Genomic DNA, 27,509 nt, shown 5'->3' with positions numbered 1-27,509 from the left:
GACACCTTCGGGAAGGTCAGACGAAAGTACAAAAATCGTGTCGTGGCGCTGCAGTTTGAGGATGTACTCTGCAGCCGTCACGTGGTAGCAAAACCGTAAGCAGTGCACGAGTCCGCGTCGACGATAGCCGGAGTCCATGCATCGGGAGGTTCACTTGGCTGGAGGACAGAAGGGCCAGACATGCTTGGCCCAGGCTCGACCGGTAGGCCGGCCGCGGAGGTGCAGCTCCTCGTTCTCGCCACTAGAGGTCAGGAGGTCACCGCCTCAGGCTTGGAAGACGGGCCCGTTTGGGGATTGGCTAATGGTGGCGGTGGGCACCACCGGGTTGAGAAGTGGATGCCGAGCTTTGGGAGACGCCCTGGTTACTGACCAGACTTTGGAATGACCTTTGTTTTTGGTATCAAATTTCCTCTCTGCAACGCTGATGGACCAGAAGCAAGAAACCCATTTGGGGTGAAAGGATGAGCTGATTCTGAACTTCTCAAAGGGCTTTTCCTTTAACAGAGATGGAATGACCCAGGGATTTGGAAGTACTCCAGGGCCACGGGAAACTTCCATCACTTTAGTGGGCTCCTGTTTGGGCACTCACACGTGAGCCAATTGGCTAGAAGCCCCATCTCCCACCCTGTCTGTCCCTGGGGTTCACAAGGACTATCTTGGAAGCCCAAGTCCCCCTAGGCCTGGGACAACAGAGGGATCCAGGTTCTTCCACCTGAGCCCTGTTCTCTTGTTGGGCTCCAGTCACCTCATGTGTAATAAGCACTTCTGCATCTTCAGGAGGCTGCCAGGCTCCTTCCAGAACAGGGCTTCCCAAAGGGCAAACACTGAATTACTCAGAGCTCAACCAGGTGCCTTGAAACACCTTCCTTGGGCCCCCATAAGCTCCGGTTTCTAGCTGTGTGGGGAAACCCGCAGCCTTGACACTAAGTCCCTTGACCTCAGACTGGGGGTAGGGCAGCTGAGTTCCAGGGCTTGGCTCTGGCCTTTTGGCACAGGTGATTTCAAGACCAGCTAGAGGGCGAGGGGGCGGGTAAGACTCCTCTGCAACAGACTTCAAGTCTCAGCGATTCAGCAGGGAAAGGAGCCTTACCCCCAAACAGTTAAAGGGTTTGGTGTTAAGTCTTGTTTCAGCTCCTCCCAGTTTGGTGGCCCTAGAAGTTTTTCAACTTCTCTGAGACTGTTTCACTTCTAAAATGGGCTGGCCAAGCCACACACCACACAAGATGGTGAAGATTCAATAAGGTGCCTGCCAATTCTGTAACATAGGCAAAAAACCTTTTCAAGAAGGAAACCCAGTCTCTATAAGCAACAGGTGGGTGCATGGGGAATAGAGACCTATTTTCCCTGCTAAGTGGAGAAGGCTGGTGAGTGCTTGGGATTGGAATTGTGACCCAGGACCCTGGATCCTTATTTTAGCTGAAGGAAGGGGTGCTGGGCTTAGGGCAGGACATCTTCCCTCTCAGGACCCCAAGCCTTGTTACCCAGAGATGGGTTGAGCAAAATGGGGCCTTGGAATGATGGTGGAACTCCTGAGTTCTTCGTTCCTCCTCTCTTCCTGGAGCCCTAGTTGGCAGGAGACATTTGGGGGCTTCAATATTGAGATGTGTCCCACCCTATCCCAGAAAGTAAGGCCAGAGATCTCAACTCCAGAAGGCAGAAGCCCCCCTCCCACCTTCCCCCGCCCCGGCTCTGTCTTCCACTGCTATTCCTGAAGGCAACCCACTGTCTTGATAGGTCTGGGATGCCATGGAGTCTTGAGGAACCCAACACCAGCCTGAGCTGTGGAGATGAGGAAGAGAGAGGTGGGTGCCTCTTTTCATGCTAGTAAGATTCCTTTCTCTTTTCCCTGAAGCCGATGGAAAGAGACTTCTGCTGAGAACAGGAGCAGGGTGCATTGAGGCCCCTTGGAATGAGATCAAGTGGGAGAGCTTGGGTTTGAACAGTCAACCTCAGTTTCCCTATAGTGCTTGTACACATCAAGCCCAGATCCTGCCTAAAAACCCAATGCTGCCCCAGACCAACTCCAGATCCCCACCCATGACTCCGTCCCAGTCCCGACACCTACCCCAGGCCTCCTGCTCTCCGTATTTGACTTTCTCTTAGCTCAGAGCCACAGCTGGCTTTTCCAGGCCGTGCTGAGTCCTGACTCTCCCAAGATGCCCAATCTGTCCTCACCCTCTGGCAGTCAGCGGTACCCACAGCCCCTGCAGACAACCGGCTGCTCCTGTATGCCTCACCTCTTTGTGCCAATGTGTACACCCAGATCCCCTGCTAGACAAGGACTCCCTGCCCCGGGGGCTCAGACTCTTTCTGTCTGTCCATTGAAGCCTGACATGAGTAAGTTGGGAGTCCCAGTTGACTACATTGCCTGTCCTAGAGTCCTGGGCTCCACCTGCCCATAGTCCTTCCCTCTGGGGTCTCCAGGAAGCCAGGTACCCCCACTTCTGTGCTTGCAGCATGTGTTCTTCCCCTTACCTCCCCAACAGGTCCTCACCCTAGATAGCCCTTCCTCTGGGCAGAGCTGAAGGTGAGGACTTCTTCCAGCTCCAGCCCTCCTAGGCCCCAGGGGGTTGAAACAGGTCCAACGTTGTGTCTTCCTGTCCCTGAGGGGGTGGGGGCTGGATTCTCTGTGGCCTCCAAGCAGGGGCTGCAGTGGCTATGTCCGAGCAGACAACCTGGATCTTGCCCATTGTGAGGGCTTCAGCCCTTGACGGCAGGGCCTGTGTGGGCTGGGTGGCATGGGTGGGTGGCAGCAGATGGGGCAGTCAGTCGCTGAGCACAGCTCCCGGGAGCTCATTGGTGAGTGTGTGCCAACGTTCAATCCTTCTGTCCTTGTTCTTCAGACAGTCAAACCAGTGCTTCAGGCGCTCACCCTTGGCATTGATGCCCAGAACCACTCCACCTGTGGAAGAGGCCGGGGGCCACCAGGGACTCAGCAAGCCAGTGTCTGGGCCTCCCTCCTGCCCACCCGACCGAGTACTTGATGCCATATTCTTCCTCTGCCAGGGACCAGAGCAGTGTGGGGCAGGGTGCCACGACACTTATATTAGGGACGGAAACAGGAAGGGCTACAATGGCCCACTGTGCACCAATGTCATGCCCACCAGAAGCTTGTGGTCACCTGGGCTCTGAGTTCAGTGCCAAGTGCCGATCACTCCAGGTCCCCCACAAACGGCTGTGAGCCCTTCCCAGGCCTCCTTCCCTCTCTGGGCCTGTCTCTTGTCACATGGGAACAGTTTGGAGAGTGTCTGAGGTCCTACTCACTAGGGATAAGCGGTTCTTGGACCCATATCTGCTGAGGACAGGCACACGGCTAAGCAGCATTTCCCTTGTATTCCTTACCGATGAAATCGTTGGATTTTCCAATGTCATAATCCCAGACAGTGACCTCCAGGGTCTTCTTGGCCAGGTCTCCATGCTTGATCTCATAACAGAACTCCTGCTGGCCAGAAGAGGGTGTTAGAACCAAGACCACACGGACGAGAGGGGTCTGTGACGTGCTGAAGGATGGCACTGGTCAGTGTGGGATGCCCTCTGGCCAGTCTGCCCACTTCCACCTGGTGGGAGACTAGCCAGGCCCGCCCCTCCACCCACCTGCCCTTCTCTCCCAGATGCTGTGAGAACCCCTGGCTGCGGTTAATCATCCAGTAAAGAGTTTTTTTCACCCTTCCCTTGTCCTCTAGGGCTGGCCTTGCTGTCTACTCTTCCTGTGAATCCCTGACAGTGAGTGAGGTCTGAGGCACTCTACTTTTCTTCTCAGTGAAGAGCCCCAGATCTGTGTGCCACCCTCTGCTCTGAGGCCCTGGGCACCCACTTGTCCTGTCTGCCCTTCAGACTCTTTCTGCTCCCCACCCTCTCTTACCACTTTCCAGTTCCCACAGTGCCCCTTTGAAAACCAGGACCCTCCAGACCCCCACCAGCCCAGGGGAGTCCCACAGCCCCTCGTCAGTCACCCCCAGCCTGGCCATACCTCATTGAACTCTGGGTTTAGGGTTTTCTTTTTCACCGCAGTCTTGTGCTTGGATTTCTTGTTTACATCCGGCTTCAGGTATCTGGAATGATAACTGGGGACAGTCAGAGGCCAGGCGGAGCCGCGGACTGCACACGGTGCTAGGGCACTGCTACGTGGCACTGCCCTGGAGACCATCACTGACGACCTTTGTCCTAACCCTGAAGTGCCAGTCTGCCCACACCCACTAAGATGGCTGCACGGTCACCCAACCACACCTGCGTGCCCAGAAGAGAATGTGTCTTTTCCTGGAAATCTGATCTTCACAGAGTTCACACCTTCCACGGGAAAGCTAGTTTTGAAAAGCAGTTTGTCCCTTTTCAGGAATTGTCATTGGTTTTTTAGTGGGTACAGATGGGGACATTGCAGTACTTGACACTGAACCTGAGATCTCGTGCATATAAGGCAAGTGCTCTAAACTGTTCTTAGCTCTAGCTCTAAGAGCTACGAGCTTCCACAGCGGCCCCACACCAGATTTACTAAGAATTCACACACCAGAAACTCCATTTTTCTCAAGGGTAAAATCCAGTTATTCAGCACATCCCTCGAGCTGGGCAAACCTCTCTTCTTTGTAGGAGCCTCGAGGAAGTTCGTCTTTCGGATGACCCTCCAGGGGACGGGAAAGCTTGTGCCCTGCCCTCCTTAGGCTTTTGCCTTTTCTTTTCAAGACAGGGTTTCCCTGTGTACCTGTTACTCTCCTGGAACTCGCTCTGTAGACCAGGCTAGCCTTAAACTCAGAGATCCACCTGCCTCGGCCTCCCGAGAGCTGGGATTAAAGGTGTGAGCCACCACTGCCTGGTTCCTCCTTAGGCTTTAATCTACTTTAGGTCCAGAAAGGCCAGGTGGCTTGCCCAAGGTTGCGGTTGGCAAGAGTGGTGCCTGGCTTCCAGGCACCTCCTTTCTCCATGACAGGGAGGCCATGCACAGGCTGGGGATGCAGGGAGCCTCTAAACTCTCTTTTGCAAAATCTGCCTTGTTTTTGCTATGTGTGCTCTGCTCAGTGGCTGGCACTGGGGACCTCAACACAGTAAATGACTAGCTTCCTAGAGGTTTAACATGTTCAAAGTCATGCTCACAATAGTCAAGCTTCTTGCCTGCTTTTTGCCAAACTTTGCCCATGGAAAAGCTGAGAGCTGTTGTTTAGAAATCCTTACCGGAAGCCCAGCAGTCTGCTGGGGGCTTTGTACTTGCTGCCCAAGCCCACCTACGTGAGTGTGGACACTATCCCCCTCCCGCCCAGAGCACACAGACTGGAAGGGAGAAAGGATTCCTACAAGTTGCCCTTTGACCTCCACATGCATGAACGTTTGCTGTCAGTCTCCTTGGCTGGTTAGCATAACCCTGAACTCCCGATCCTCCTGCCTCCAGTTGCTAAGCGCTAGTACTGCAGATGTGACAACCATATCTAGCTTCAAGTTGAGGTTCTGCTGCATACACAATACCGGCTTGTTAAAACAGACCTTAGAAAATACATGCTAACAAAGGTTGGTGGTAAGGGAGGAAAATGAAGATATATATCGACACAGACACTTCTGGATTTGTTTTCTATCTGTGACATAGTTTGCTACACAGCCTGGCTTCCCTGGTACTCAGTGTGTAGCCCAGGCTAGCCTTAAACTCCCCACCGTCTTCCTCCACTTCCCAAGTGCTGAGGTTTCATGTATGCACAGCCTTGCCCAGTTTGCAAATTATATGCTAACGGTCGCTTTACACACAATCATCCAAAGTTTAAACAACCTACATGCTCTTCAATTGGTAAACTAATAATGAGCCCATGCTTTACATACATGCAACTCACAATGAACTCATGCTTTACATACATGCGACTAACAATGAACTCATGCTTTACATACATGTGACTAACAATGAACTCATGCTTTACATACATGCGACTAACAATGAACTCATGCTTTACATACATGTGACTAACAATGAACTCATGCTTTACATACATGTGACTAACAATGAACTCATGCTTTACATACATGCGACTAACAATGAACTCATGCTTTACATACATGCGACTAACAATGAACCCATGCTTTACATACATGCTGAAAACTATACAGCCATATCAAAGATGAAGTCTCCGGTGCATATATACTGTGTGGGTGGGTAAACCTTGGACAAAGCACCCGTTGCAGGTGAAGCCCGCCTGAGGCAGCATCTATCTGGTGTTTGATGTGAAATGTGGGAAAGGCAACACTATTGGGATAGCTAGACAACAGGTCTGAGGATGCCCAGGGCTAAGGAGCTCCTGGGGAAAGAGCAGAACAGCTAGCTTTCCGTACCCATCGGTCCTAGACCCTCAGATTCAACCTAGGGTTGGCGCGTACCTGGAATTCCAGTCCTTGGAAGGCTGAGGCATGAAGATTAGAAGTTCATGGCCTGCCTAGTGCACATAGTGAGATCCTGCCTCAATCCCCACTCCTCACCCCCAAAGAAAAGAAAAGGGAAGAAACTTCACCTGCACTGACCCTCTCCAGCCTTTCCTCACTATTACTCAGAGATAGATAACAAGTATTGATACGGTCCCAGGGGCAGGGAGGAGCTCCGAGCTGTGAAAGTACCCTGCTTCGGTCAGTTTGCCTGTGCAAGTCAGCACCGAGGGAGCCCAGGTTTGGGGTCACCCTTCATACAACCTGCAGTTGGAGCTCACCCAGCAGATTGGCACTGAACACGATTTAAAATGTTCACACCATGTTGGGGTTCTGCATCTCATTTCTGTCTCACGAGAAACGTAGTGTGACAGGCGGAGGTGACGTATGCCGCTGACCCACCAATCCTGCTCCACACCTCCCTGTCTTGACTCAGGAAGGCCCTGCATGGCTTAAGAAGTGCAGTGACCCCCAGGGTCTGGGGAAGACTAGCTCGAGGGCACATCTGTAGATGCCAACTGCTTTCATTACATGAGCTGGCATTGGCACAGAACCTGCCACAGCTTGCTCTCCAGGTCATGTATGACACCTAGGCCGCTGGAATGTTGCATACATGGCTGCTACTCTGTTGCTTAGGGAATAAGGAAAAGGAAAGGTCTGCATATGCTCGGAAGACTTTCTTTTTAGATTTTAAATTTTATTTTTATATTTTGAGTATATGTGAACACCTGCATGTATGTTTGTGCACCATGTATATAGCTGGTGCCCTCCGAGACCAGAAGATAGCGTCAGAGCCCCTGGAACTGAAGGTACAGGGAGCTGCAACACGAGACACACCATATGTGAAGAGCTCCAAGCACTGAGGGTGGGTTCTGTGGCACCAGTGCCCTTTGTCTCCGAAAGGTCACCCTCTTCTACCTGCCTCCTGGATCTCCGAGGGCAGTCTAATCCAGCCAGGTCTATTCTTGTGGGACCCAGGCCACTGGTACAAACTCTAGCCAGTGTCTGTCCTTAGTGCTACTGTCGGGGAGGGAGGGCAGACACAGGGCTGGGCACACACAAGAAGACATGGCAAAGGTCTCCTGCCAGCTCCCCTAGTCTCCTGGCTCCTGGCACTGGCCCTGCCTCCTCCTCCCATTTGCTTGTGAGCCTGGATCCCTAGTGACCTTGCCTCCCTAGGCTCAGGTCTGACTCTAGTGCCACATGTCCATGTGTGGTGGTTCACACCTTCAACTGCAGCGGCCAGGAGGTAGGCAGCAGGATCTGGCTACACAGTAAACTCAAGGGCAGCCTGCTATATACGTGACCATGTCCCCCACCACCAAAAAGAGATGACTATTTTCTCTCCCAGTGGGAGACCCTTCTGCAGGCTTCAGTTTCCTCATCTATGAAATGGGATAACTGCACGTAGCTCCAGAGTCAACAATGACAACAACACACAAAAGAAAACACCCTGGTTTGCTGAGGCAACCCTCAGGGCTTGTCATGCTGCTCCAGCGCTGGCCATGGAGGACGCTAGCTCTTCCTGGTGAGCAGTGGAATCAGGTACAAGCCTGGGCGCACACTCACGTTTTCACGTAGGGGTCAGAGTAGCCATTAGCGTCCATGGCAGCCAGGTGTGCACAGCGCACGATGCCTACCAGCAGGCCCTGCTTCTGGGAGCTGTACTTGAGTGAGATGAGGATACGGCCTCGCTCCTCCAGGGACTTGTCCTCTGCCTTGTCCACCTGCAGGAGAGGGTCGTCACTCCGCTGTCCTTGTCTGCTTCCACCTTCTTGGCTAAGCAGCAAGGCCACCATAATCTCACCCCCTAGTGTCTACTTGCTAATACTCAGCTAGGCTTGGACATACAGGGATCTACGGAACCCGGGGGCTGGGGGTGCAGCTCAGTGGTACCACACTTGCCTAGCACAAGTGAGGTCCTTGGCGCCATTTCTAGCTTGGAAAGGAAGGGAGGGAGGGAGAGAGGGAAGGAAGGAAGGAAGGAAGGAAGGAAGGAAGGAAGGAAGGAAGGAAGGAAGAAGGGAGGGAAGGAGACAGGCAGGCAACTTCTGTGTCCTTAAGTAAAATTTTTCTGGAACACAGTCTGGCCATTTCCATCTCTCCCGCAGCTGTTTTTGCCTACAGCAGGAGAAGTGGGTGGGCAATGACAGAGAGGGCCTGGTCTGCAGGGCCTGATGCATTTGTCACCCGGGTGGGAAGCCTGCCCTAGCCTGCTCTACCTTCTTCACAACCAAGCCTTCTCTGTGGACTTCAGCTCTGAGCTGGTGCCCTCCTCCATGTCTTTGCTTACTCTCACCTACTCCCGGAAATGTTGCGGGGTGCCTCCGCCCCCAGCCTGAATGACAGAGCTTTGCTACCTTCTGAGCCCCAGGCAGCTGGGAGCCCGGTGAGAAGATGCCCAGCCCCTTCCAAGCAGGCCCAGGATCCACTTCAGGGTGAGATGTTACCTCTAGGCCTCCACATCTCACCCTCCATGTCCTGACAGCTAGAGTCTGTCTTCATTTCACATCCTCCCCCAAAGTCACCCAGACATGCATAGTTGGAAGCCCATGTTCCCTGAGCGCCCCTCCTCAGGGTCTGCCAGGTTCTTTTATAGGCTCAGCCTTTGCCTGCAGCTGTGCCCTGCTTGGGGCTGACCTGAGTCCCCGCGTGGCCAGGTCCAAACCTCACTGGAGATGAGAGAGTCCTGTGAGGTGAGGAAGGGAGGCCTGTGACCCACAGGCCTTTCTCCAAATTTCATGTCCAGAGCAGACGTGGCTAATTGATCCCAGCATTCACTCTGAATTCAGACACAGCCTTGGCTTCCTTCTCACCCAATGCTCAGACATGACCAATGGTGCAGATGTGAGAGCCTGGGCTCTGCATGGAGTACATATGAGCAGAGATGTTTTCAAGGGCAGATGACACTACCGTACTTTACACTGTTGCATCTGACCACCTCTTAACCAGGTATTTAGTTAGAATAATAGTACAGAGTATAAAATCTAAAACCACCAAATGTGTCCTTATAACCAGAGTGGTTATCTCAAATGTCACCCCTGTGGTCACTGTGTATCTCCAAGCTGGCCAATGAGCAACATAGCAAATTCAAGGGAGGCTTAGCAATGGCCAAAGTATGTCTCAGGAACACTAACAATACACATGCATCCAAATTCACACACACACATGTACATACATTTACACACAGTATGCACATGTGTACATACATTCCCTACTTATTCATACATTCATGTACACAGAGAGTCTTGGGTTTTTTTTTTTTTTTTGTTTGTTTGTTTTTCAAGACAAGGTTTCTCTGTGTAGCCCTGGCTGTCCTGAAACTCACTCAGTAGACTAGGTTGGCTTCGAACTCAGATCCTCTTGCCTCTGCCTCCAAATGCTGAGATTAAAGGCATGCATCACCGTGCTCCACCAGAGTCTCATTTTTAAAATTTATTTTATAATGTATACAATATTCTGTCTGTGTGTGTGCCTGCAAGCCAGAAGAGGGCACCAGACCCCATTACAGATGGTTGTGAGCCACCATGTGGTTGCTGGGAATTGAACTCAGGACCTTTGGAAGAGCAGACAATGCTCTTAACCTCTGAGCCATCTCTCCAGCCCCCCAGAGTCTCATTTATATCTGAGGTCAGAACTCATGGACAACTAAGCACCACAGGAGCTGGTCATGCCTTCCTGAGGTGTAGGCCATTTAGAAAATTTGGGTCACTCCTGGCAAGAGACTACCATCACATCAGTGAAGGTTCTTCCCACTACACATACATGCACCGAGAATACAATCTGAGAGCGCCACGCACAAAGGTAGTGTTCTCAGCCACAGGGTGGATTCCCAGGGCTGGGAGTGGCCATGTCCTGGGCTCCAGACCCTACCAAGCCTGGTGTACAGGGGTTAAATGCTGGACTTCCTCCTCACTGCTGTTCCCTTGGCTCAGGGATGGGGGAGAAGTCATATCCTGAGCATCAGGCAGCAAAGGATTTAGCTTGTCTCCCGGCCCTGCGCACTGGGGCTCCCCTAGACTCTCAGAAGCAGATGAAGGAGAGGTAGGAAGAGAAGGTAAGCAGCAGAGTAGCTGGACAGAAACAGACACCAAGACCCTGGGAGGGCTCAGCTGCTGAAGGCAACTGGGCCAAACTGGTGCTGACATCACGCTGAACAGTTACAATGTCTAGGAGAGAGTTATGTGCTGTTGCCTCTGGGCATTCATGGCTCTCCTGGCCTAACATGTTCCAACTAGACTGCCCCCAGTGAATGGTTCCTTCCTCCCTCTGTGCACCCAGGCCCCAGACCTGGAGCTGCCCTGGCAGGCCTCCGTCCCCATTCAGCCCCCATTCTATCTGGTTCTTGGCTCCAGCCCTCACCTCTCTCCTCTCTTTGCTTCTGGTCTTCTGAGCCCAGGAGGCAGGGAGTCTCTTAAGGTGTCGCCATACCCTGCCTCGTGTCACAGACCTGTACTCTTAGCTACTGAGAAAGCCGAGACAGAAGGATCAAGAGTTTGCTGCCGACCTGTGCTACAGAGTAGGTTCAAGGCCGGCCTGGGGAACAGAGCAGGACTCCGTTTCATATGAAAATTAGAAAGGGGTGGGGAGATGGCTCAGTCAGTCAAGTGCTGGCTGTGTAAGTTTGGATTCCTAGCATCCTTGGAAAGCTGGGCATAGTGGCACAAATCTGTAACCACTGGGTGGAGACAAGAGCATCCAAGCTCACTGGCTAGCCAGACCAGTTAGTGAGCTCTGGGCTCAGGGAGGGACCCTGTCTCAAAAACTGAGGTGGAGAGCAATTGAGGAAGCACTCCATATTGATGGCAGGCCTACACATTCACACGTGTATTTACTCCACACACACATAGACTACACACTCACACACTCACACACACACACATACACACACACACCACTATACACATGACAACTTTAAAATTCGTAAACGTAAAAATTTAAAAGGGCTGAGGATGTAGCTCAGTGGAAGAGTGTCTAGAATATATCATCAGCGCATAGTAGAAGCTCATAGTAAACTCCCGCTGGCTGGGGGGCCAGACCCTGGCTCCACTCACCGGCAGCTGCTTCTCCAGGCAGATGCTGAACGTCTTGGTGTGGTTGGGCTTCAGCTTCTTCAGGGGCACGCGAGTCTCGCCGATGAACTCATTGTGGCGGAATTTGTCCTCATCACACACGGAGATCCTGGGGGCGATTGGCTTCCACAGTCAGTGGGAATTCATAAGTGGTAGGGTGTCCCGGATGGGGTGGAGGCACGGGGGCCCTCACCCACCTCAGGGTCTTTCGGATCATGTCCTCGTCCGTGATCCCATAATAAGTGAGGGTCTCGTTCCATGTGGGGTTCAGAGTGTTCCTCAGAGTTTTTGTTCTGAGCTTGTTTGCCTGAAAAGAGAGAGAGAGTGATCTTCTTGGTACTGAATGAGTGAGGCTGAAAAGCTGACCAGCCTGCTCCCTTGCCATGGAGATGCTACCTGACCCAGTGGGGAAGACCTGAGGCAGAAGGTGAAACTAAAACTGTTAATCAGTTAACTTAAAAACAGCAGGCTTGCCAGGCAGTAGTGGTGCACGCCTTTAATACAGGAGGCAGAGGCAGGTGGATCTCTGAGTTCGAGGCCAGCCTGGTCTACAAGAGCTACTTTCAGGACAGGCTCCAAAAGCTACAGAGAAACCCTGTCTCGAACCCCCACCCCCAAAAAAACCCCAGCATGCTTAGCAGGGCAGTGGTGGTGTACGCCTTTAATCCCAGCACTCAGGAGGCAGAGGCAGGTAGATCTCTATGAGTTCAAGGACAGCCTGGTCTACAGAGCGAGTTCCAGGACAGATCCAGAGCTACAGAGAAACCCTGTCTTGAAAAACAAAACAAAACAAAAATACCCAGCAAGCTTATTGGAGACATGTGAATGGCCCCTGTGGTCACAGAGGTTTTTGACAGCAAAAGGTAACCAAGAGAGACAGGATCACACAGTCAGGAGCTCAGCTAGCTGGCTTTAGACACAGGTCGGGGCCTCAGCTGGGGAAGTAGGTAGCCTCTAGTTAAAAAGGAAAGGGAATGACTGTCCCCAGAATGGACCAGCCATGGCTGGCATCTTGTCAGTGCAACCTGTCTCGCTGACGACCAAGAATAGGGAGGCAATGAGCGTGTTTAAATGGCCAAGCTGTGGAATTTGTTGAGGTAGCCACAGAATTTATGTGAGGAGCATCCTGACCCCAGACCCTGATGACAACAGCAGGGTAGAGGTGACAGCTATGGGGTGGGAAGTTGCCATGTTGACTCATTCCCATTAGGAAGCTGAAGTGTTCAGTTTAATAGTAATTAGTTTAACCAAAGCTGCCCCTACCCCATTACAAAAGAGTTCCATATCAAGACCGGCCAGTGGTACAACTGGACCCCTTTCCTGGATCACCTGGTGTCCCCATCCTCCCCTGCTTTACTCTGGCTGTTCATGCTGCCTGGGATCCATACTTTCCCTAGTGAAAGCATTGTGTTTGCATCTGATTGCTGGGCCACCCTGCAGGGAAGCAGGAACAGTGATTCTGTGGTCAAATACACCAAGCTAATGCTACCTACTCAGTTCCCTTATGAAGCCACAGAATGGCCCATCAATACACTGAGGGCTCTGACAGGTCCTTCCACCGAGAAACCTCTGTAACAGTATTTCCTCCCCCTCCAGGTCCTTCCACTTTCTCCCTTCTTGACAACTGAACCCAGAGGACATACTTCACTGTAAACTTGGGGAGGCCGGTCTCTCTTCCCACTTCCTGGATGCCACCCCTTGTTGGGTCTTCCTTCACTGACCCCAAGTCTCCATGATTTGGCTGCATACTCATCCTCAAGGTGTTATGCATCCCTGACTGACCTGGATTTCACTACGACTGTAGAGCAGCCTGACCTTGAACTCACAGGGATCTGCCTGCCTCTGCCTCCTGAGTGCTGCAATTAAAGGTGTGTGCCATCTGATCCCATGGAGTCTTTTCTTCACCCCATTTAATATGAACTGTAGGCTAAAATGGCTTCATATGAATTGTAACCTGGATGTTCTCTGGGGCCCATGCAACAGATAGGTAACGGACTCATGAGGTCCCAGGGAGGCCAAGCCAGTGCCATGTCGGGCAGAAACCCTCACCTTGCTGGCTCCAGGCAGAAGGTGTAGTTTGACGTATGGATCAGCGAGTCCATTGTGGTCCATCGGCTTCAGGCCCTGAGCAGAGACCAGAGAGGATGAGAGCTAAGAGTAAGGATGTAAAGGGCCTGCTGATTGGGCCTCCTCCCTGGCATCTTCAGCTTCCCTGAAGATGGGAAGTTCTCAAGGACCAAACAGTGCTGGTGTAAGCTTCCCTTCCCCCACCCCCTCCAGGTCCTTCCACTTTCTCCCTTCTTGACAACTGAACCCAGAGGACGATGTACTTCACTGTAAACTTGGGGAGGCCGGTCTCTCTTCCCACTTCCCGGATGCCACCCCTTGTTGGGTCTTCCTTCGCTGACCCCAAGTCTCCATGATTTGGCTACATACTCATCCTCTATTTCCTTGTGGTACTTGGAAAGCACTTTGTTCCGAGTATGGGAGGCCAGCTGAGACTGCCATTTCCCTTTGCCTTTGCCAGCTGGTGTCCCTGAAGTCACAGGCTGCCTGCCATGGAGGGTCCTTCCACAAGGTGGCACCCCTTGCTAACTTTGATTTTAGTTGCCAGCCCAGGATAGTACAGCTCAGGCAGGGGAGGGGACCCACAAGAGCCTCAGCTAACCTGGGAACTGTTTACTCCTTTCAGAGGTGAAGGCCTACCGGTGCTGGGATGAGCGAGGGATGACTCGACTCCTGGCCACGTACCCCAGACCTTTCTCCCAGGCCTAGCTCTACTGGCTTGGACAAGCGTCCATGTAGGGCACCCACCCAACATTTCTCTTCTGCTGTGGCCCCAGGCCCAGGTTTGGGAGTCAGCAGAGCCAGTGCGATTCCTAGTTAGCGGACCAGGCATTGGCTGGCTCAGCTTTATCACGGGTAAAGAGCTAACCATTCCCACAGGCCGGTGGAACAGAGCCTGGAGGGATGCAGAAGCAGGGCTGAGAGTGAGACTTCCCTCCCTGCCCACCCCTGAGAAGTAGCTGGGGTAAGGGTGGGGATTTAAGCCAGGCTTCCAGCAGGCCCTTGACCTGGAGGCAGTGTGTGCGCCTCGGTGAGGGTGGCCTTTCACATCCAGCTAGCTTTCCCCTGCTAGCTCCCTATCCCCAGGCAGTAAAGAGAAGGTGTCCTGGGGAGCTGATGGCCCAGCCTGAGTAGGGGACAGCTGAGGGCTCCTGTTTCATTTCTACAATTCCTGCACACGAGTTTGTCATGTTTACAATGTTTCTCTTTTTTCCTTGTGTATCTTTGAACTGGGAAGTTAAGTTAACCAGAGATACTGTGGGTCCCGCTTCTAAGGCCCTGGAGCACCCATTCGGGCTGCTTGGGGGAGGGGAAGCTGCCGTGCTAAGATGACAATGGTGCCTGCTCTGCCCTTTGGATCCTCAGCCTGTGAATGTGGTCCCTGCTGTTATATCCACATCCTTCTACCTGGTAGGTACCTGGACACACCAAAGGGCCACACACTGAGCTAGAGGCAAAGGCTGGTGGGCTCAGCTCAGTTCCTACACTGACTCCCTAGCTCAAGCAGCCTCCCTTGACCCTACATCATGGGAAGATCCCCTCCAGGAGTGCGCACAGCCTCCAGGAGCCGACCAAATCCAGCAGAGGGGGCTGGGCAGAAGGCTGAGTTCAGCAGGATGTGCGAAAGGGCTTGTCTCTGGCAGGTCCCATCAGCTTATTGTGTTTCTAAGGGATAAAAGCAGACACCACTGTCTTAGAGAGGGGTAGGGGAGGTGCTCTATGGGATGGTACTACTAGCACTGAGGAGACAGGAAGGAATGACAGATTCCCTTCAAACCAAATTTCTGTTGTCCCTACATGTCCAGAGGTTACTGTTTACCAAGCATTTGGGAGTGGAACCTTCTGGATAGTCAAAGCTGAGGCTCTCAGTGCTCAGCACAAAGAGACGCCAGCCCGTGAGATGGCCTGGTGCAGAGGGACAGAAATTGTATGACTTTGTGTCTACAAGATCCCTGGAGACTGTGGGGAGGGGCAGCTTGGGTCAGGCAAGGAGAGGAATGGAGCTTCAGTCTGGCAAGCTGAAAAGGCTCTGGGATGGACAGTCATGTAACACAGCCATTCGAGTGGGCTCAGCATTCCACTCCTAAGTTTCACATGTGTGATATTTTTTTTTATCACAATTAAGAAGCAATATTGTGCCAGATGGTGGTGGCCTACACCTTTAATCCCAGCATTTGGGAGGCAGAGGCGGGTGGATCTCTGTGAGCTCCAGGACAGCCAAGGCTACACAGAGGAAAAATCAGGGTGTGGCGGAGTAACATTGGTCTTCCAGTACTGTGGCTCTTAGGGGTTTTGCTGGGCACTGTTGGAGGGAGTCCCAGGTCCACCTGTGGACAGATGCATTCTCACCTGGAGGGTGCAGGTGACCAAGAATCCTGGTTGTTAACCTGATACGAGCTAGAGTCATTGAGAAGAGAGCACCTTAACTGAGAAAATGTGCCCACCAGATTGGTCTGTGGGGCATTTTCTTGACTGATGATTGATGTGGGAGAGCCCAGCTCACTGTGGGTGGTGCTACCCGGGCTGGTGGTCCTGGGCATGTGTAAGAAAGCAGGCTGAGCAAGCCATGTTGAGCAAGCCAGTACACCCCTCCATGGGCTCTGCATCAGCTCCTGCCTCCAGGTTCCTGCCCCGACTTCCCTGGATGATAAACCACAAGCAGGAGGATGAGATAAACCCTTCCTGTCCCAGGCTGCTTTTGCTCAGGGTTTTAGGACAGCAACAGACAACGGACTAAGACACCAGGTGAGAGTGGAGCCTGAGAAGTCCATAGTCCATGGATGCCCCGAGAGGTTCTGAGTGGAAGCCCTGCTTCAGCTTACACTCTGTGGATCCCCTTTGGGGCCCCAGTATTTCCCAGGTCTGTCCCGTTTTGCAGACATTTACAGAGAAGAGCAGGGCCACCATGGCTCAGAGGCCTCTGGTCTCCTGCTTACACCAGTACCCATGTAAATCTGTGCACACAGGCACAGAGACACATACCACAGACAGACAGACAGACACACACACAGACACACACACACACACACACACGCACACACAAACACACACACACCTAGTGCAGGGAAGAAGACAGCAGGAACCCCAGGCTCTGAGATGGGGAGGAAAAGCTGGGAAAGCTGGGCTCCACTAGAGTGGTCTGACCGCTGGCCCCCAAGCACAGACAAGCTCTAAGCCAGGAGAGGGGAGGAGGGGCTCTGCCTGGCCCTGCAGCCTGCCTCCCCCTTTCCAGGTGAGGGTCACCAGGAGCTCTGCTCTGTTCCCTAGGCTATCACAGCCTAAAGGTGCCAGTGGAGTGGACGGAAACCAGGGAGGAGTGACTAGGCCATCAAGTACCCAACCTGGGCTCCAGGCCAATGCAGACCATTCTCACACTGGCCTTCCACATGAGTGACCCAGGCTGGGTAGGGGTACGGCACCAGTTGTCCCTCTAGGCAGGCACAGAGCCCAGGGCAGCCCCTCAGTGGTAATGCTGGTTGGAAAGAAGCTGCAGGTTGGGGATGCTGGGTGAGGTCTAGGCCTGGCAGCACTTGAAGCCACTCCATGGGTGCTGGGTTGGCTCAGGCCCTCCCACAGCCCTGCTGGAGTCTCTACTGACCACACAGTCCTTACCTTTCGGGAAAACATCAACTTGGGCACCTTCCTCCCAGAGGGAGCAGTGAGAGGGGACAATGAGGTTGAGAACATGGGACAGATACAGGTTCAAGAGCAGATCTGCAGAGGAGCACAGGGGATAGGCCCTGGCCAGGCCACACTGGGTCTGCAGATGGCCCTGGTTCCCCCTCAGCAAGGCTCATGGGGCCTCTGATGCTAAGGCCCAATGGCCACCACCCTGCCTGGAGCCTAGCTGTCTTCAGTGGCACCTGCGGCTTTCATCACAGGAGCTGCTTAGGGGCTGGAACTTTGGAGTGGGGAGATCTAGAGATGGTGGCATCCAATCATACCCCCTCCCCCCGCTGTAAGATAAGCCCTCCACCTTCCCCCTTCTTCAGTGACCATTCCCAGGCTCTAAAAGTTGCCTGGCCTTCTGCAATTGCCACTGTCTCCTTCTGAAACTCCTTTCCCCAAATGCTTTACTGGGTTTACTGGGCAGGGCCAGTCTGGGAAATGGGCAGCTGCACTCCACACAGCAGGGACACCAGGAAGCCTGGACAGAGAGGACAGTCAGAACCCTGCCCCCTTCCTGAGGCTTGAGCTGGGGTTGGCGCAGGGCTTACCTTGGCCTTGCTGATGGTGCAGTGCAATGCATTATTCTCCTGGTCATAGAGCAGACTGAAGTCCAGGGTACCCAGGGCGGCTGTGGGAGAAGGAGATGTGGGTCAACACCAGGTGGATGCGAGGAACAACACCCTCCCCATGTGGCTTCAAGAGCCATATTATTATTACTTAACGTGTGTTTATTTGTGCATGTGTGTGCACATACATGTGGCAGGATATGCATGTGGAGGCCACAGGATAACTTGCAGGGGTTAGTTTTCTTCTTCCACTATGTGGGGTATGGAGCTTTAACTCGGGTCACGGGAGTTGGTGGCTGAATTGTCTCGCTGGCCCAACAGTCACATTGCTATCAAGATTAAAAGATTTATTTGGTGGTGTCTACTTTTAGTCCCAGAACTTGGGAGGCAGAGGAAGGTAGATTCCTTTGAGTTTGAGATCTACAAAGTGAGCTCCAGGTTAGCCAGAGCAACTTTTTTTTTGTTTTGTTTTTCAAGACAGGTTTCACTGTAGTTTTAGAGCCTGCCCTGGAACTAGCTCTTGTAGACCAGGCTGGCCTCGAACTCATAGAGATCCGCCTTCCAAGTGCTGGGATTAAAGGCGTGCGCCACTACCACCCAGCATAGAGCTACTCTTTCAAAAGTAAACATATAAATAAATGAATAAACAAATAAAGTTTATTTGAAAGAACCATAAGGCAAATATGTCCGTCACAGTCCTTAGCATATGTGAACATGGGAGGCTGGAGAGACAGCTCAGCAGTTAAGGGCACTGTCTGCTCTCCCAGAGGTCCCAGGTCCTGTTGCCAGGACCCACATAGTGGTTCACAACCATCTGTAACTCCAGTTCCAGGGGACCTGACTCTCTCTTCCAGTTTGGTGAGCACCAGGCATTACATTGATACACAGACATACATGTAGACATAATAATGATATAAATAAAATAAGTAATAAGCAAATAAATAATTTAAAAAAGAATTGTGAACATGAATCTGTGGAGCAGCTGGTTTCCTGGCATGCTCACATGGGGCACAGGTGAGAGCCCCTGGCACAAACCCCAACACGACCGTCTCTGCCCCCACGGACACCAGTTGTCTCCAGCATCTGTCTTCAGGCTGCTGCACAAACTAAAAGGTAAAATCATTTTTTTGTGTGTGTCTAAATGGCTGGAATTAGTTAAAGCAAGCAAAATACAGTTACAGCAAGGCTTAGTGGAGCCACACGGGGACGGCAGTAAAGCCATTTTAAATTACACAGATGACTTCCGCACGGAGAGTAACGAAGTGGTTAGACCCACAGTGCTGAGGACCATGGGCAGCTGACTTAGGGTGGAGGCACAGGTAGGCCAATCCACAGGTCTCAGAAATAAAGCAGAGATGCAGACAGGAATGTGTTTCAGGGGCAGATCACCGGCCTAGCCTGCGCTGGACCATCAGCTCCATCTACAGCAGGGCAAAATAAAACAAACACTTCAAGTTCTACCAAAGACAGTAAGAGTTTGCATGTGGTAACAGCGGTAGGCCATTCACTAACTTTTGGGCTGGGGAATCTAGCTTAGTAGCAGAGGCCCTGGGTTCAATTCCCAGCAAGAAAAGTTATCAATAAAGAATGTTACTGTATCCAGCTCAATGGCTGTTGCTGTGACAACGGAGCAGCTACAATAAGCCAACTTTGTTATCTATCTCTCCCAGTGAAACACTAAGCCCTCAGACGGACAACATCCTGTCCCTGTTAGATGAGGAGGTTCAGGGATTCTGGGCGCATCACCACCAGGTATTTGGCTCAGAGAGGGGCTCTCATCTGTTTTGTGCTGTCTATCCTGTTCCATGGTGGTGCTATTTTGAACTAGACAGCTTGGGTGCCCTTGCCTCAGTTTCCCCCACACAAGTAATGACACACAGTGGTATGAGAAGGCAGAGGACAGGCTCCAAGGGGCTGCAGGACCTTACCAGCCTGAGTGGCTGACTGTTGATTGAGCTCCCTGGTCTCCTGGTCCTGAGAGATCCTAAGTGGGCAGTGACGAGCCAGCTGGGTCCTCATGCTGCTGCCCCCAAGTCTCTCAAGAGCACCAATAAGTTCCAAGGGCCAGGCAGAGGATGTAGCAATAATTGGGTTCAGCTGCCACCTTAGGATCAGCCACTTGCTACAGCTGGGGCCTTCCATGTCCTGAGGGTTCCCAGCAAGAGAGCCAGCAGGGTCTGAGTGAGGGAAACCTTTGAAGTCTCCAAACTACACATGCTTAGATATTTCCCAATTCCTGATTTGTTCCCAATTGCTGGACAGGTCACAACATTGTCTGGTGAGCCAGGAGAGCTTCAAAAGGGACTCTGGGCCCAGTATAAATTGGGCCATCAGGGGAGGCTTCTTGGAGGAATTGATGCCTCACCCAAGAGAGGAGAAAAGAACAGATAGCAGTTGGCCAGTGGTAGAATGACTTGGAGGGGACATCATAACCACGGGCATCTGGCAGGTGGGGGCTGATGGCTGAAGTGAGGCCAAGATGAAGGAAGGGATTGGCTGGGACTCTGTCCTCATCAGGCTCCTGCACTGGATCCTAGATGGATTCTAAGTAAACACACATCAGGACAGTGTCCGCCTTTAGTCACAAAGGCAGGCCACATCACGACAGCCTTTGTGTCTGGAGGGAGGTGGGTCCATCCAGGGCTCTTCTCTTTGTTCTGAGAGACATGTGGCACTGTGTCAGGTGCCCTACATCCCAACGAGGTGATGCTCTTGTCTCTTTCTAGTGAAGTTGTGAGTGTGGAGGATGACATCTGCTGTTGTACTCTACAGGTTCAAATCCCAGCTCGGCATGTCCTTGCTGAGGGACTTCAGACAGTTTCCTCATCTGCAGCCTGGAGAGAACTGTAACTACCTCCTGGCACGTGGGGCTTGTCAGGTGGTTACAGGAGCAGCAGACACTTCTAGAGCTTTGTGTTTGCCCCTCTAAGGACTTTCTGGAAGGGACTGCCCGAAACTGGATCACCGTCTCCCTGCCTTTGGGAACATGGTATAGAAGCCATCATTTAAGCTTTTCTGCATAAGCAGAGCCATTGCTATGACTAACAATGATTCTGCTATGGGTCACAGTCACAGTGAGACAGAGGGATGTGAAGAGATTATTCCACCGAGGGTCCTAGGTGGTACCTCACTTTCCTGCCTCCTCCCTTTGCTCCTGCTTCTGGTAGCACAAACAGCTCTTTCTTTTGCAAACCAGGTAATAATAGTTAGAACTGTGTTCAGACTAAGAGCCCCTAGATCTGGAATGAGCTGCATGTATCTTCTCCTAGTGGAAAATGCATGCATTAGTGAAATGCATGCCCTTTGCTGCTGCATCCTCATCCTCAGGGGAGCAACTGAGGATGCTGTGGGTGAGAATGCTAAGGGTGAGGATACTGTAGATGAAGATGCTGTAGGGGAAGATGCTGTAGGGGAAGATGCTGAGGGTGAGGATGCTGAAGATGAGGATACTGTGGATGAAGATGCTGTGGGTGAGGATGGTGAGGGTGAGGATACTGTGGACGAAGATGGTGTGGGTGAGGATGCTGCAGATGAGGATACTGTAGGTGAAGATGCTGAGGAGAAGATGCTGAGGGTGAGGATGCTGTGGGTGAGTATCCTGAGGGTAAGGATGCTGCAAGGCACCGTTGCCTTTACTGCAGCAACCCTGCTGGGTTTCTGCAACATCATTCTGCAGAGCTGATGGCTTCACATGACTGTCAGTTTGCATGATGTCCAGTTTAGGATACCTGCTCCCTGATGACTTCACCCTGAGGACACTGCCTCAGGCACCTTGGGACCAGCAAGCAGCAGATGGTCAGTGCTCATGGTGGAGCTACTCAAATGGCTTTGCTGTCCGGTCCCTTCCCAGCAGGAAGGATTTGGTGTGATACCACGTTACAAGCACATACTCTGGGGTGTCTGCCTGTGTCCCAACCCCAGAGGACAAGTCTGGGAACGTGGCTCCTGGGACACTAATACCTGATACCACCACCAGAGTCAGAACAGTGTGCCTGGTGTGTGTCCAGGAAAGGACTGACGAATGTCTAGTGCCACTGATATCCTAGAAGTCCACCTCGTCATCAGAACATCGCTCGCCATTTTGAGAGACTACATGTGTGGAGGAGCTGTCTTAGGGAACACATGACCCCAAGTTCATCCTTTCCATTTATAGAAACAAGGTTTAGAGAGGGGAGGTGGCCAAGTGAGGGTGGCCCCGAAAAGCTGGGGATTCTATCTTTAAAAGCCTAGTGGCTTCCTGAAAGTTTTCCTTCACTGTTTTGTGTAACTGGAGTCCTGAAGATGCAGCATCTTTGGGAAAGGAAGGGGCTAGGGGTGTGGCTCAGCAGTAGAGCCCTGACCTCACATGAACAGGCCCTGGGTTCTTGCCTCAGCAACGGGGCAGGAGACGCAGGGATAGGATAGGGACTCGCCGCTAATCTGAAGGACCTGGTCAGGGTGGCAGTGGTGGTGGTGGAGGCAATGGCAGGGCTCAAAGGACAAGAGAGAGTGCCTTTCTGTGAGCCCCAGGATCCTGAGGGCCCTGCCCTCAGCGCCGCTTGGATCACGTGCTTTGATGAAAGTTTACATCTTTGGAAAAATAATGAAGGTTGGTCACTAATGGGCCTCTGAGAGTTGTCACCGGCTTGCTGATAATTATAGCGCTTTAATGGGGCTAATTCAGAGAGAATCAAGCTCAGGCCCCTGTTGCTTCCTCCAAGGCTGAGTGTTCCCCAGCAGGGCCTATGCAGACAGGCAGCTAGCTGGCCATGACCTTGGTTTGCACTTGAACTCGCTTGACCCATTCACCCCTGGGAATCAGAAATCAGTCCTTTTTGTTTTGTATTTGGAAGAAAAACTCTAAAACAGTTTCTCTGGAGCTGAAAGGATGGCTCAGTGGGCAAGGGTCCTTGCTTTGCAAACCTGATCACCCAAGTGCAATCCCTGGGACACACAGAAAAGTGGAAGACCCAACTCCACAAAGTTGTCCTCGGACCTCTGCATGTGTGTGCTGTAGCACAATGCACCCCTTCACATCACACATACACAATTAGAAATACAATAAAAATGCCTTTTTAAAATTGGTATGAAATCATAGAAAATTACCAAGCCTGATTTGAAAGCACTTCATAGGCGAGGGAACTGAGGTAGTGCACTTGGTAGGCACTGTGGGGAGGACGCAGAGGAATCAGCGATACACCTCCCCTTCACAGTGCCTAGAGACAGATTCAGACCTTAGGCTTCTCCTCTAGACCTTCCCTTCAAGCCAATCAAAATTTTATCGCATCCAGGACAAGATCTGACCTCCTTGATTCCTCATTTAAGCTGTTCATTTTGACCTCATCCTTCTTCCCTTGTTTGTATTTCTGACACCTTGGTTCCTCTGTTGCCCCCAATGCCCCCTTTCATTCTGCTGGCCTTCTTCTCCCTTCCCCCCAGTTTCAGAGCAGAGGCCTCTGTGGATGTTTGCCTCCCTATCCCTTGCTGAGTTTCTGTGAGCATCCTAAGAGCATAGACTGTGTGCAGTTCAGCCCATGCTTGGCTCTCTGTGACCTCTGTACTGCACCTGACAAATGGTTGGCACTGCACTGTTGAATGTGAAGTATGGCAGAGGTCTGGACAGAACATGACCGAGGCTCACTCAAGTTCTAGATGAAGGAAGAGGCCATATAAATCAGTGACTGGAATCTGCCCATGCCCAGGAGAACCTTTCTGGCAGACCCAACAATGGTTCTCTACTTCACCCTCGCTCCAGACCTCTGTGGGCACCCGTCCTGACCTAGCTGAGTGAGTCATTTGGGAACACAAACACGTGATACAATTCTAGCCAATGAGACAAAAGGACAGGTCTCCTGGGAACTTCTAGAAGAGATTTTTCTGGATCCTAGACATGAGAGTAAAAAACGTTTTTTTTTTCCCTTTTGTTTTGGTTTTAAATCAAATCTAGAACCTTGTTGTGATATGTGATGCCTGGACCCACAGCAGCCACCTTGGGTCATGAGGGTCCTGCTCAGCTGGAGAATGAGAGCATCACTGTGACCACGGCTGATGTTCCTCACCCATATACCCTTGGGAACAGGAAATCTGCCCTGATTTTCAGCCCAAGAGGGAAAGAGCTGGCTGAGCAGGACTGACAGAAACCTCGTCACCAGGGATGCTGGAGGACGGCTCCAGGGTACCCTGGTGTCTGCAGCGGGACCTTTGCTCCCCTGCTGGGCCGAGCTCCTCTGAATTGATTGCATGACACTTGCAACCCAAAGCCTCTTAGTCATCGCAGCTTTGGGGTCCAGGTTCCTCTGTAGATGGGGAGCAGGTAGCTTGGGACATGCGGGAGCGGAAGCCTAGGGTGATGCTGCATCTCCTTCAGTGGCCTAAGCTCAGCAGGGAATGAAGGGTGTGTGTGTGTGTGCGTGTGCATGTGTGTGTGCGTGTGCATGTGTGTTGTGTGTGTTTATATTCATGTGACCATGCTTGCACACTTTGAGGTGACCAGCAAGGGAGGGGTTTTAAAGAGGAGAACAGGACCAAGCAAAGAGGCTGTTTTTATCCTCTGCTTGGACAACAGAGCAACCGCCCTCATTTCTTTTCGTCTGAACAGATAATCCAATAATTAGAGCAGCAAATAGCATAACCCTGGCTAAAGCCATAATGAACCATCTGGCTTGAATCACTTAGGCTTATTCTAAGGGATCTGGTTGTCAGAGCCCAGAGGGTGCACAGCTTGGGTACTAGGTACAGGGTGGTCTTTCTCCGTGCTTCCTCACCCATGAGAGCTACAGTCCTCATGCTCTTAGCCTGATGAGATGCAAGGCTCCTGGCTCAGCCCCGTATCCACTTCCTCAGCAATGCGACCTCCAGGCCTTCTCTCCACACTTCGTTAGTGTGTCACAGTGATCTGGGTGTGGCAGCCCCCAGGCTGTATCTAGGACCCAGCTCATGTGAGCCTGTCCCCAGCTAGGACACCTGTGGCTGAGCCCAGAGACTCAGCATGGTTCCCTCTGCGCCACCCCCAGCCGCTGGAACAGTATTGTGCAAACACTGTGGAGCCCACTAACAGGAGATGGGGCTTCTGGTCTGTTTTAGTCTTTGTGGTGGGGTTTCAGGAGAGTCAAAAGGACTAGGTTTCTCCCTTCTAGGCCATATATCATCCTCTGGGCCTCTACGGCACCTGGAGTGTGGCCTGCAGCTCAGGCACAAGCTGCATCCACCTGCTCACTCCCCAGGCTGCAGGCAGAAGGCTGGAAATGGGAACCACTTCCTATCCTCTCTTCCCAGGATGAGGGTGACTGCGGTCTTAGTTAGAGCCTCCCCAGAGGCCAGTCAGCCTGGATCCTTGCACAGAGTGCCAGGAACTGGGCAAGGGAGTAAATCCAGGGCACAGCTCTGCAGACTTTAATAAATTCTGCCCACCCAGTTTTCCCCAGTCTGCAGGACAGCAGAGGGTGAGGCCTGCTCCCCAGCCTCTGTGCTTGGGGGTAGGGCCTTGGTGAGAGGGTCCAGGCCTAGAATACACGATGTTCTCAGGCAGGGCTTGATCCACCTCTGTTGATGGGCTCCCTGAAGCGAAATGCGGAGTCTGTTCCCAGGGCAGCGTGGTGAACTCCCATCTTCAGTTCAGAGGCACAAGTTATGCCAGGGTAAAGCCAGGCCCTTCCCCAGAGGCCCCGGGGAACACCCAGGTCAGGCACAAACCACCACTGTCACACCAAGGAGGGGCTGCTTTTGCCATGGGGAAGCTGGTGTGAGACCCCCATACCCCACAGTCCCATAGCGACCGTGACTAGGTTTTGAGGCTGGTTCTTCAGGTCTAAGTGAACCAGCTTGGAGTCACAGTTGGGCTGGGGCTCTTCCATGAAGCGACCCCCACTTCCACCCCCCAGTAAATCCACTGGACTCCAACTACAACCTATTCCCTCCTTGGCTTCCCGGATGGTCCCAGGTAGGCCGGCCAGGCACCCCCAAGGACCACACAAGAAGCCAGAAGTGCTCCTGGCCTGGCTTGGGAGACCCTGGTGTCCGCTGTCTCCCTGGGGCCGAGTCCCAGACCCAGGCTGGGGACCCTCCTGCCTCAGGAAGCCGGCGTAACAGGTGGGCAGAGGTCCGCGGCCAAGGCCAGCGTTGCGGTGGGGTCCGCGGACACGGGAGGAGGAACCGCCAAGGTTTTTCCAAAGGACAAGCGGCTCGCGGTCCTGCTCCTCGGCCCGCGCATCAGCAAAGCCGCGGCGAGCTGCGGGCCGCTGGGTCCGCCCTAGCCGCCACAGGGTCCCCAGCTCGCCGGGCAGCCACTCCGGGCGGCCCACAGAGGGCTCTGGGGCCGGGAGCTACCGCGCGGCCCGCAGCAACTGGTGTCTTCCCGGGGCGCAGCTCCGCCCTTCCCGGGAACAAAAGCCGCCGCCCGCGCTGGAGCTCCCGGCGCACGGGCCGGGAAGGGGTGCGGGGCGCGCTCAAGGGAACGGAGGCCCGGAAACGGGGCGCCCCCAGAGGACGCCCCCAAACTTCCCGGCTCTCGCGTGCGGGTGTGCAGGGCGGCAGCGGCGCATGCCCTATGGGGACCCGGGCGCGGGGAAGGGGCGAGCGGCAGGAGACCGGGAAACTTACTGCAGTCGTCCGACTCATAGCCGTCGGCGTCCGGCTCGTCCTCGGGGGGCTTGGCAGGCGGCCTCGCGGGGCTGGGGCTGGGGCCGGGACTCGGGCTGGAACCGTAGGCTCCAAAGAGCTGGTCCACATCCTCGTCGTCGTCGCGGCCGCCGTCGGAGGGGCTGCGGGGGCCGGCGCTGGCTGCGGACGGGCGCGCGGGGGCGTCCGGGGGCGCGGGGGCGCGGGGCGCGGCGGTGGGGGGCAGGCCCCGCGGGAAGCGGGGGAAGTAGTCGGAGATCTGTTTGATGGGCCGAATGGGCCCCGGGCACACGTCGATGGCCATATGCTCCTGGATGCTGATGGTCGCCTTCTCCCCGCGCCGCCGGAGGGTCATGCAGGCAGCGCCGCGGCGCGCGGCCCGGCCCGGCCCGGTGTGACCCCGGCCCGGGGGCAACTCAGCGGGTCCCGCGGGGCTCGGCGGGGGCTGCGGGCATCGCCGGCGTGGCCCCCGGACGGCCCTGACGCGGTTGCTGCCTGCTTGGCGGCGGCTGGTGCGAGTGAGTGTGGGGCCGGCAGCAGGGGGCGGGCCCAGCCCGCGTCACCCGGCAGCAACCAAGCGGTGAGTGTGCGGGCTGCGCGCGCGGGCGGGCGGGCTGGCGGGCGCGGAGAGAGCGAGGGAGCGAGCGAGCGAGCCAGGAGAGCAACCACTCACTCGCGCTCACACGGCGCGCGCGCGCGCGCGCACGCACGCACACACACACACACACACACACACACACACACACGCGTGAGACGCGCAAGGCCACTCGGAGCCTTCCCTCACACTCGCAGGCCGGGACCCGCGTGCCACTCATTCTCCCATGAGGGGCTGCAGTCACTCTTGCGGGACATGCGCAGGTGTGTGGGGCGCTGCAAACACACACGAACGTGCGTAGAGACAATCAGTGGAAACGGTCACCCATTGGGGCTACAGGCTACAGGCACATGCAGTGGTGGCAGATGCTATGGCACGGCGCACCTCCCCAGCAGGCATATACATCCAAAAAACACATGTTCTCAAGGATGTCCAGGACACAGACTCCCGTGCTGTGCTCAACTAACAGAACTATAGCCATAGAAGCCATTTAGGAATGTGGCCGTGAACTCCTCAAAATCTCCTTCTGTGCAGAGGTAGGTGGACAGGCCACAGGGC

At 53.5% G+C, this 27,509-nt stretch overlaps 1 protein-coding gene across 1 annotated transcript; it reads right to left on the bottom strand.

Moving 5' to 3' along the window:
• Positions 1-1,740: 1,740 nt before the first annotated feature.
• On the bottom strand, positions 1,741-26,711 carry Doc2b (double C2 domain beta). The gene is made up of 9 exons (XM_038328750.1): positions 26,339-26,711; positions 17,744-17,823; positions 13,509-13,583; positions 11,657-11,766; positions 11,442-11,568; positions 7,957-8,114; positions 3,971-4,052; positions 3,343-3,439; positions 1,741-2,902 (listed from the first exon to the last, which is right to left on the bottom strand). Exons 1-9 carry the CDS (start codon positions 26,709-26,711, stop codon positions 2,766-2,768), a joined length of 1,239 nt encoding a protein of 412 aa, XP_038184678.1. The 3' UTR covers positions 1,741-2,765.
• Positions 26,712-27,509: the final 798 nt, after the last annotated feature.

This window comes from Arvicola amphibius, chromosome 4 (genome assembly GCF_903992535.2).
Source record: "Arvicola amphibius chromosome 4, mArvAmp1.2, whole genome shotgun sequence".
NCBI classification, from domain to species: domain Eukaryota; kingdom Metazoa; phylum Chordata; class Mammalia; order Rodentia; family Cricetidae; genus Arvicola; species Arvicola amphibius.
This window is presented reverse-complemented; position numbering and strand designations above follow the sequence as displayed.